The following is an 11,273-nucleotide window of genomic DNA, read 5'->3' as shown; positions in this document are numbered from 1 at the left end:
CAGGCCCCGAGGGCCAGTGTCCTGCAGGTTTTAGATCTCACCTTGGGTCAACACACCTGAATCACATGATTAGTTTGTTACCAGGCCTCTGGAGAACTGCAGGAGCTAATTTAGCCATTTAAATCAGCTGTGTTGGTCCAAGGACACATCTAAAACCTGCAGGGACACCGGCCCTCGAGGCCTGGAGTTGCCCACCCCTGTTGTAGTTAATGATGTCTAAAGTTCCTGTGTAAAGTTTAAATGTGTTCACACATCTAGCAGCTATGCAGATGTCTTGGTAGTAATAAAATGTATGTGGACACACAGGAAATGGGACTGTGTGGTTACTCCTCTGTGGGTAAAGTGGGGCATGGCGGGGTTTCTGCAGAAGCCTATTGTAGTCATCTTTGGAAGATGGAGAGAAGGTACAACACATCAGGTCCTGGCTACCAACAGGCTCTAGTGGTCAGAAATTATCATGCAGTTCAGGAACATCCATGACCTCGCTGTAGTGACTCTGACCAAAGTGATGATGATCAAACACATGTTCATTCTGAAAAACAGAGAAAATGACCTCATGATAATGCAATATACAAGGAAACTAATAAAGAACTGAGTAGTACAGTTGTGTGGAGTATAGAGGTAGCATTAAGCAGCCAGACAGAAAGTAATTTATTGCACTCCTCGTTGCGTCCATAAACTGACCTGAAACACACAAGAAATATCAGCTAACAAAAGAAACAACAGTTCCCCGACAGATATCCTGATTCTCTTACAGATATGTCAATATGGGGTCACTAAAATTAATATTGAATCGGTGCGTGACGTTGCCTAAACAATGCTGGATTCTGTAGTTTGTGGTTCCCTCCCAAATCGGACCACAACTGACATGTTTAGCCAAATGCTCTCTTTGTGCTTGATGCTGTTGGGTGATAGAATGCATGAAAATAAATGCCAAACAAAGATTTGGAGACAAAAGAGGCAAATGTGCACTGCTTACCACACCCGGTGTCTGTAGCAGAGGATTGTGCAGATGGACAGAATAATAAAAACTGCTCCCAGGGCTATCAAGGTCAGCACTGTCAAGTAAGCTGGTGAAAATAATGAAACGCATCGAGTAAATCAAAGAAGAAGATACAGTTGACAGTCTAATTAAAGAAAACAGTCTTCAAGATGAAAAAAGTAACCTACTCGATGGATTCAAAGTAACGGTGTTGGATGAAACTGCTGTTTGTGCGTTTATCATGAAGGTGTACGAACTGATGTTCAGGTTCTTTTCAATCAGGCTGGTAGCTCCAAGAGCGACTGTATCAAGACAGAGTGACCACCAATATTACAACATAAACACATCTTTATGATCTTCAGGCAACCAGCTAATCTTTCTGTGTAGAGAAACAAAATCAGGAGTCAAACCTTGCAGATTAAATATTTTTCTTCTAGAAATGTTCATAATCAATCAAAAGATAGATTGCTGTGTTTTTATGACTCCAGTGGGACCATGATTTACAAAATGAGCACCACATTTACTTCAGTAAGAGACTTTAATCAATCAACTGAGACCAAAAGCTCATCAGGTAAATGTTTACTGAAGTCACATCAGTTGAGAAGCAGCAACTTTTTCTTACTTTCATATGACCTGACTTTACTCAGACTGTATAAAAGATTTGACTCATCTGTATCTCATCATACAGTTTTATTTAAAACCCTATGATTTTTAAAGAAAATACTTACCATCACCCTTCGTGCAGATTTTGACACTTTTGCTCCAGTCACCCCATTTCCAGAAATGCTGTGCTGTTCCACATCGGACCCTCACAACATAGTCCCAGTGTGGTATCAAGTCCTTGATGACTGCAGCTGTGAGGCCAACTCCAATGTTTTCAGTCTACAAGGACAAAAATTATGTTAGCTGACTTCAGTGAAGACTTTTACTTTGAAAAGCCAATACCTTAGCCTCCTTTTTAATCTACTCACTTTGGTATTAGAGTTTCCATCACTGACATCTACTTGGCATGTGATGTTGAGATTACTGTACTTCTGCACAGTCCAGCTCCATTTCAGACTGATGTTTCTGGGGTTCACAGTTGAAGCTGCCACTTTGTCTGGAGCAACCATGTGCACTAAAACAAGAGATCACAACAATCAGCTGATCTTAAAGATTAAAAATAATCATTTTAACCAAATTTTATTCAAAGCTTTACCTCTTTTGGTCAGGTCCGCGTTGTCATGGATCTCGAGCTTTCCCAGCCGATTAGTTGCTGTTAAGGTCCAGTTCCTCTCAGCTGCATCCAGCTTTACGTTTTGCGAGCATTTACCTGAACGTCCATTGATGCATGAGCTAAAATGTAAAAAATATACACCGCTATTACTAAATATTTACAACTAAATAAATACAGAGGCTAGCAGGACTGCACATTCACTAGGAAGCAAAGTAAGAGTACATTTTAAATTTGTCATTGACTGAACTCCTTATTGCTTAATCAATAATGTTTGGTGCTTTAAAGTTTAGTCTATAGATCCCAAAATGTTTTTGCTTTGATGGTCTTTTAAATCAGAGCATTTCTCTCAACTGCTTGAAACTACTTTTATAAATATTCAGGTTTTTGGGTTTTTTAAGAACTCTGGTGACGAGGTGTAATGTGTGCAGTTTTCACTGCAAATCATATAAAGTGAAATTAAAGAAGAATAGCCCTGAAAACAACTCCACTGTGATTTCATCAAGGACGTTCTCTTTGTAAACTCACTTTGACTTTTGACCTATATGGCATTACATACTGTGAGAAGCATAACTACTGTTTATCCCATAATTAATCAATTTGTTTTTTGGACTATGTTTATTCTGGGCACTTTATTTTAGTTTTCAAATAATGTGTTAACCATCTCTGCGTGTGTGTGTGGCTTATACTTGGATATGCATGGATTTTACAAAGGAGAGTGGCGCACTTTAAAAGGGAATGTTTTGACAAGGCCTGATATGTTGTAGATTTTCACTCTAACTAAAAGTAGTAAACAGGGCAGCCTGTCTGTCTGTGATAGCACTGGAGTCTGCATGCTCTCGCAGTAGAGCACTTTGCTTTCTGACTATTATTTTTTCAGGTTTTTTTCCCCCAATAAATCATCCTGCAACTGAAGTTGTATAGCAAGTGCTCATTTTTGTAACTTCTGACTACAGATCATCGAGATCATCTAAAAGTACTGTTCATCAACTTTTTGTTCTTCTGAATCTGAAACGGTCTGCAGTGGTTTTTAACAAGGTGTCCAGTGAGGTGTCTTATTTTAAGATTCACACCCTCAGATGCTTCCATACAGGAGACTGTAGATATATTAGGGGTGGTTGGGTCTTATTATACCTTCCTTGGAGCTGATATGTTCTTTCCATTGCAGGATGTTCGTTTGCTGCCCTTCCTACGTTCCAAAAACAATCGATTGATTCCAGATCCCGGGTTTCACACTTAAGATCACTGTCATCAGGAGGATCTAAGTTTGTGGCAAATACCAGGAAAAACAGAAGCACATTTAAAAGAGAACCATTTATTTACAAGATCAATTTGAGAAACCACAATCTCAAATGCTACATCATACTTACAGCTGGCATGAAAACTGGCTCCGTTGATGTTTCCTTTGGTTGTTTCACATATTACATCACTATAGTTTTCTGATTCTTGGTCCAGGTGAACAGTCAGGGAGTGCACATGTTCACTGATCTTTGTAGTTGTTACATTAGTGCCTTTGTAGTCATATAGAAACATTGTTTTAATACTTTCCCCATCTGGCACCATGCAGCAGAATGTGGCTGTGCTGCCCACCTCCAATATTTGGTCTCTTGGGAGAACCAGTATTTCACCCTGGTCTGAAGAAGCACAGTGATAAGAATAAACGAGACTGTAAAGTGTTTAAGAATCAAAAAAGATCAAATGATTTGAACTTAATATTAACCAGGTAGCGTCTTCTGCATCCATGGGCTTGATTGGTTGTTGTATTGGGACCTGAGCCGGACTGAATGGCGAGCACACTGCGATGGTAAATGGGAAGTCCATTTCCAGGAATGAGTAGATCCTATCTGTGCAGGTGCCACAACAACTTCACCCTACAACATTATCATAAACACATTAGAGGAACAGCTTTTTGTTTGGAGGCTACAGAAGTGAGGATTATAGTTACCCATAATAATCTCTTACATTGTGTTCAGGTTTGTCTGCAATGAGAAGCTGCAGCTCGTACACGAGCCCATCTCGTATCACAGAGCAAGAAGGGTCATCTTCCCACTTTAACAGGAAACTGTCGTAGTCAAGAGTCACATTCTGAGGTCCACAACGCAAAACACCTAAAGGAAGTGACCACAGGACATTTTATGGTTAAAGTGACCTGAACAATTCTTCATCGTTGGGCTATTTGAACAGCAGTCAGTGAGGACACAGCCAGTGGTGCCAATAGTGTCGTCACTGCCCGGGCATCAAATACTGATGTTTTATTAAAGACTGTCATATCTATCTGTGCTGGTGGATGAATGAACCTACTATAGCAATCCACTTCTTAGAGCTGATGTCATTAGACATTTTCAGGTTCAAACACTACTTCAGTTCTCGAATTCAAACAATGAGCCACCAACAAAAAATTGGATATCGTATTTGAAGTGCATGTTGTGTTAGCCAGTGTTGAGCATCAAGCTATGAGGCAGAAAATTGTGGTGATCCCGTCATGTGCAATGTCCTGTAATGTAGTTATACCCATCAACTCCCATGGTAAAATATCCAACTTTAGAGCAGAAATAAACATGTTCACAACCTGATACAAAAGAGTTTTGGCCTCTGTAAACCCCTGTAATAAACAAAATAAAATCAGTTTACATTTGAGAAAAAAATACATTGTTAAAGTTTACAAAGCAGGCACTGGTGTACAAAGTTATCACAGCATGTCCAAAGGTCAAAACTGGAATGAGATGTATCATTGAAAAATAGAGGAGAGAGAGACACTGCAGCACAAGTCTGCCAGAGGCAGGAGGTAAAAGATTTCAAAGACTCAGAGAAAGACCAAGAAAAGCTTCTCTTCTGCAGAGAGGCCTTCAAGCCAGACATAAGTATGCTAAGGACACGTGGAGAAAATTACGCATAATAGAAGTATGTCCATTAGTAGATACGACAAAATGAGATCTCTTTGGCTAAATTCAATTCAATTATATTCAGTTTTATTTATACAACGCCAAATCACAACAACAGTTGCCTCAAGGTGCTTTATATTGTAAGGTAGACCCTACAATAGTACATACAGAGAAAAACCCAGACTGTTTGGGGTGAGAGAAGGAAGACAGGATAAAGACATGCTGTGGAAGAGAGCCAGAGATTAATAACAAGTCTGATTCAATGCAGAGAGGTCTGTTAATACATATTGAGTAAGCAAGGTGACTGAAGAAGAAATATGCAATGTATCATGGGAATCCCCCATCAGCCTTCGTCTATTGCAGCATAACTAAGGGAGGACAGGGTCACCTGGTCCAGCCCTAACTATATGCTTTAGCAAAAAGGAAAGTTTTAAGCCTGATCTTAAAAGTAGAGATAGTGTCTGTCTCCTGAATCCAAATTGAAAGCTGGTTCCACAGAAGAGGAGCCTGAAAACTGAAGGCTCTGCCTCCCATTCTACTTTTAAATACTCTAGGAACAACAAGCCTGCAGTGTGAGAGCGAAGGGCCTGATTATTTAAGACCTTGTCTGTGAGGAGCAGGATTTTGAATTCAATTCTGGATTTAACAGGGAGCCAAAAAGGGGAAGCCAATACAGGAGAAATATGCTCTCTCTTTCTAGTCCCTGTCAGTACTCTTGCTGCAGCATTTTGAATTAGCTGAAGGCTTTTCAGGGAGTTTTTAGGACTTCCTGTTAATAATGAATTACAGTAGTCCAGCCTGGAAGTAATAAATGCATGAACTAGTTTTTCAGCATCACTCTGAGACAGGATATTTCTCATTTTAGAGATGTTGCGCAAAAGAAATGCTGCTTATGTTTGGAGAAAGAAGAAGGAGGTTACAGCTCGAGAACACTGTCCTTCTCATACAGAAAAGACTCCCATGAAGATATCTAAAGATTAAAAGCAAAAAAGCAAAGAAGAAAAATCCATCAAGCAAGTCTTGATGCAAGCTTACTCTTCCAGGTAAGGAAATCCCAAAAAGTTGATTTTGTTTATCTGGATTGAAGCCCGAAGAAGTCACTTGGATGAGTAATGAAATATTTCTCCCACTGAAACGATACATCCAGATGAACAGGATCAACTTTTTGGGAATCCCACTGTAAAGTTGTGAGGTGAACTGAAGATGTGACCATTTGTGTCCACAATAGTAATAATAATAATAATAATAATATCCTAGAATTTTGCTCAAAAAAGCTGAAGCAGACTTCATGGGGCCTGTTAGTAAAATTAGCCACACAGCATTTTATATTTTTTGTCAGATATTTGAGTTACAAAAAAACCCCAAACCCACCAACAAGAGGTCCACAATTATCGAAGCTAAAGACCAACAGATAGCTCGCAATGAGGTCTGTGCCCATCTGCTAGTCAAAACGATGTTGAAAATGCAAACTTTAAACCTTTATAAAACATTTAAATGGGTTGGTTATAAAAAACGAATTATCAATTAAAAAATCACCCCCTGTGCAGTTGTTACAAAGGGGAAATTACAGACACTACTTATGCCTTGATTCTGCATCTCAGTGGCTAATGCTTCCTGAAAACTCTGGTGAGTGCAAAGTCAACATAACCTGGAGCTCCACTGCATGTCTTTGGCTTTTAGCATACATAGTAAAGATTATTTGTGCAAACTCAGGTGTATACACAACTAAGAGCTGAAATCTGAAATCTTCTTTACTAAAAATATCCAATCCTTTTCATACCTGAAGACTATTACAGAGGACGACATACTTACCCTCTCCTTGTCCATCTTGCGTGCTTTGTCTGAAGAGTGAAAACAGTAGCAACCATGTGATCATGATCTTCTTCCTTTGAGGCAATGAGCATCAGCTAACAGGTGGCTGAAAAGCATATGAAGCAAGGTTCAGGTTTTTTTTGAAGAATCAGTGCGCAAAATATCAGAGAGAAGAAGAAAGTTAGTGTCAGGTTACTCTGTGGAGCTGTGCTCCATTCACACACTCACTCTGCAGATCCATTTATATAGTAATGACTGTGAGAGCCAGGTGGACCACACACAGGAAGCTGTGTGTTCTCATAACTAGGACTCAGCTGCCAGTTGGGACACGCCTCACCCACTCTGCTGCTTTTACTGGGAACTGACCTTTTAGAAAAACATCAGTCAGAGGGAGTGAATCAGAGCCAACAAACAGAATCAATCCAAACTTCCTCATCGGATTCATCCCTCCATTACACCTGCTGGAACTAGTGTTCAGTACAGTTCTTGTGCAGTGTGGCATACCTCATCCTCTTCTACCCATTTCCTTCATAAAGAATGGCTTCTTGACAGCCACCCTTCCACTGAAACCATTTCTGATGAGTCTTCAGTGAACAGCAGATGAATCAGCTGAAGGGGCAGCTGCACCTCTCAGGTGTTTGCTGGATTTTTTCCCCCTAGTTCTTAAGGACATGACTTTCAGATTCTGGTCACCTGCTGTAGATAGCTTTGAGGTCTGTCACTTCTTCTGTTATCCACCACGAGACAAGATCTTGCTTGGAGTCCAAGACTGAGTGTGATTGATGGTCATTTGTAGGAGATGAAACTTTTATGTTATGTGTGTTTTTCTGGATTTTTGTTGATATTCTGTTTCTCTCCTTTAAAATTGGAGGCAGCTAATTTCTTTGTGTGTGAGCAAACTTACAAATTAAGCAGAGGATCAAATAATTATTTCACCCAGTGTACACACACACAGACACGCACACTTCTCAGTCCATACAAAGAGCCCTTCTAAGGTCTGAGTGACTGTGAGGGCGAAATCTGTGGAAAATGATGTGTTGTATGATGATGTATTTCTCATAACCTAATCTCTACTTTTCCAGTCATTTAAAAAGATTAATTATCTTTACACAGATTACAAAGAGGGTCTTCAGTCATGACTAACAGAAGAATTCCTTCCACTTCCCGCTTTCCACTGTGTTTTGGCAGCAAGTGACGGTTTAGAAATTTCAGAGAAATTCAAGCACGACAGTCAAAATGTGAGTTTGCAGTTTCCCTGTGAGTGTTTGGTTTTAGGGATGGGTTCAAGGTAGACAAAGAACAGGGTCTGAATGAACCGGAACTCAACTTCAGCTCCAGCATGAGCCGCACTGAGTCATTGGTTTACTCAAAGTCTTTTCATGTTTAATTCACTGTAATGTTTCGTCTGCTGGGAAATGTCACCTTCTGACTACAGCAATATAAAAACACAAGTGTCCTGCACAGTTCCCACCAGTCACACACGGCATGAGGCTCCTATGATTTCTGCATTTAAGAACCTTAAAGGTACTTATTGTAGTTGTGGTTGAGTTAAACTGAGTTTATTGACTCCAGAGGAGCCAAATTCGTGCTCATTTTATGCTTCATCTTTGGCCAAAAATTTGCTTCACGCCGTGTCCTGGAAACCCATCAGGAGCAGTTGTTTGATTCTGTTTGTGGGTGGCCGGTGCTTTTTGGTCAGCATGATTTGAAAGAATAATCATAGGTCACATATTAAATGTTCATGTCATACTAAATGTCCAGTTGGAATAACATTGGACTCTTTCTCATCCTATTTGTTGTTAGTGGCAAATATTTGGGGCTTTCCAGTGTGACTGTATTCACATGGGCAACACGAGGCCAAGCTTTGCTTCGCATTTGGTGTAACACATCACTGTTCATGCTTTCATGCTTATGTAGCTTTGGTTAAAGTGTTTTTTTCCCCTAGTGCTAAACAAATTATTCACCATCACGTCACATCATAAAAAGGGCTTGTTATATATTTTCCAACAGCAATTTTAGCACAGGGGAACTCCAGGCCTCGAGGGCCGGTGTCCTGCAGGACATGTCTTGAAGTTCTCCAGAGGCCTGGTAATGAACTAATTATTTAATTCACGTGGGTTAACCCAGGGTGATATCTAAAACCTGCAGGACACCGGCCCTTGAGGCCTGGAGTTCCCCACCCCTGTTTTAGCAGATTATGAGTCTACCTTCCGACTGTGGAGCCCATTTAAATTCAGTAAATATTATCACCTTCACAGGACCAAGTTGCTGCCACGTGATTGGCTGATTTGTGTTAAACAACTTAACTGGTATACCTAATGAAGTGGCTGTGAGTGTCCATGAACCATGGTGCTAAGAGAAAAAACAAACAAAAAACCCCCACATGTTACCATAAGAATAAAATAAAGAAAAATATACAAGAAACAAGTGCTTTGAACAATATTCATTTAATCATTCTTTTAACTTTGTATTTTTTACATTCACAATAATTACATCGTTCCCATCGTTTAAACTGGCCAACAAAATTCTGTTAGTCAAATGTGAACACACAACCTCATTTAGACTCCAGTAAACATGTTTTAGTGTAATCTTAAAGCCTAATCTTTAAGTGCTGCAGAACAAAGCAACATAACATATGGCCTTAAACCCAGTTAAGGCCATTTGCGATCTATGATTGTGGTGAACTTTTAGACTCTAGTCAAAAGTCAAGTTCACACAGTGTGGGAAAAGTCATCAAGAAGAGAAGGCAGAGTAGAGCAGGGTTGCAAAATGGCTTGCAGCTGTTACTGATTTCCAACAATGTGGTCTCTGGTGGGCTTGATCTAAACTTCTCTGGTTATGTTTTAAACTATGGAATAGTCCAAACATGTTATTTTCTAAAACTTTCTCCTATTTTTACAAGTTCAAGACTAAAAAAAGTAATAAAAACATTTTCACCCTGCGCAGCTTTGTGCATTACACAATGATGGAAGTCTAAGGCACACAAGTACAAACCAGACTGCTAGCTACAGATAACTAGAGATAACAGATAAATATTCTTATCAGACAACGAGCAGTCTTCATTAATGATTTTTTTTTCAAAGTACAGAAAATAATCTGTGTGATCAAGTTTTTAGGGCCCGAGCACTGAGAGTGCGAAGGCCCTATTGTATCTGCTCCGTTTGTTCTTCTTCTTCTTGTTATTATTATTATTATTATTCAGGAAAACAAGGGTGTTTTTCAGGGCCTAAACATGCTCAAAAACTCATGAAATTTTGCACACATGCCAGGTCTGGTGAAAAATTTTGTATTTTAATGGTTTTACATATGAGCACTGGGAAATGGCTCTAGAGCGCTACCTATGCCTTGTTAAATGCAGCCCTACGACCACATCGTTTGAGCTACATGTATGAAATCTGGCACACATGTGTATCATGCCGAGACAAACAAAAAAGTCTGTGGGCCCATTGACGCAAACCAAACAGGAAGTCCGCAATTTAGAAGTGAAGGTGACATTTTGGCTCAAATTTTGCCATTTCCACGCCTCAAACTTTTTTGAACTCCTTGGGATTTGGTCGTATAAGCTTCATCTTTGGTCAGTGCCAACTACACACCTGGGCCATGTTAAATTGTGGAGCTTTTGACTTTTCGCGATACGGTGAGCCCGTGGCGCCACGGCGAATTTCGATGACTCGCCATGAAAATCTTATAGCCTCTCATTTTGTCATACATTGTCCGATCTGGACCAAAGAGCACACATATGATAAGGCTCCACCCCTGAACATATTTCAACTGCCATATTTGACATCAGGGACAGCGCCACCTAGTGGAAACAGGAAATGTCATGTTTTACACTTTGGGGTACAGTATTGTGATGGGTGACATCTGCAGCCTCAAATTTCTCTAGGAAAGCCTTAAGGAGTTGGTCTTGGGTTACAGAGAAAACTGTGACTTTTCGCGAAAGGGTGTGACCCCAGCAGCATGGCGAACTTTGATGTCTCGCCATGAAGAAACAAATTAGTGTAACTCAATGAAATCCAGTCTGATCAGTACCAGACTTTACAGGCATGATGTCAGACCCGCCCTGAACAGATTGATGTGCCCATTGTCAGGAATACGCACAGCGCCACCTAGTGGCAACAGGAAATGTCATGGCTTTAATTTTGTTGTACTGATTTTCACAGGTTCATTGTGACCACCTCAAAAGCGGTGAATATCACCATCAGTCCTTCATGATGCTTCAGTGCAAAAATTGTGACTTTAAACTGAACAGCGCATCCTGGTGGCAACGCGGTTCACCATGAACAATGAAGTGGCTTTTGAGGGGCTTGGAAAGTTTAAAAAGTCTTGAAATTTGGGCCACACCTCCAACGTGATGAAGGCTTTGTTGTTATGTGATCATTTT

The 11,273-nt window shown here is 40.2% G+C and overlaps 1 protein-coding gene across 1 annotated transcript; it reads right to left on the bottom strand.

Moving 5' to 3' along the window:
* Positions 1-975: 975 nt before the first annotated feature.
* LOC147325478 (leukemia inhibitory factor receptor-like) lies at positions 976-6,904 on the bottom strand. Its single transcript, XM_086297741.1, has 10 exons — positions 6,890-6,904; positions 4,158-4,328; positions 3,916-4,066; positions 3,566-3,829; positions 3,330-3,456; positions 2,181-2,317; positions 1,954-2,099; positions 1,711-1,864; positions 1,171-1,284; positions 976-1,070 (listed from the first exon to the last, which is right to left on the bottom strand). The coding sequence occupies exons 1-10, from the start codon at positions 6,902-6,904 to the stop codon at positions 976-978; spliced, it is 1,374 nt and encodes a 457-aa protein (XP_086153867.1).
* Positions 6,905-11,273: the final 4,369 nt, after the last annotated feature.

This window comes from Aulonocara sp. 'chitande type north' Nkhata Bay, linkage group LG7 (genome assembly GCF_057382095.1).
Source record: "Aulonocara sp. 'chitande type north' Nkhata Bay isolate Kocher_YH1m ecotype deep benthic linkage group LG7, A_spYH_male_GT1.1, whole genome shotgun sequence".
In the NCBI taxonomy this organism is placed as follows: Eukaryota; Metazoa; Chordata; class Actinopteri; order Cichliformes; family Cichlidae; genus Aulonocara; species Aulonocara sp. 'chitande type north' Nkhata Bay.
This window is presented reverse-complemented; position numbering and strand designations above follow the sequence as displayed.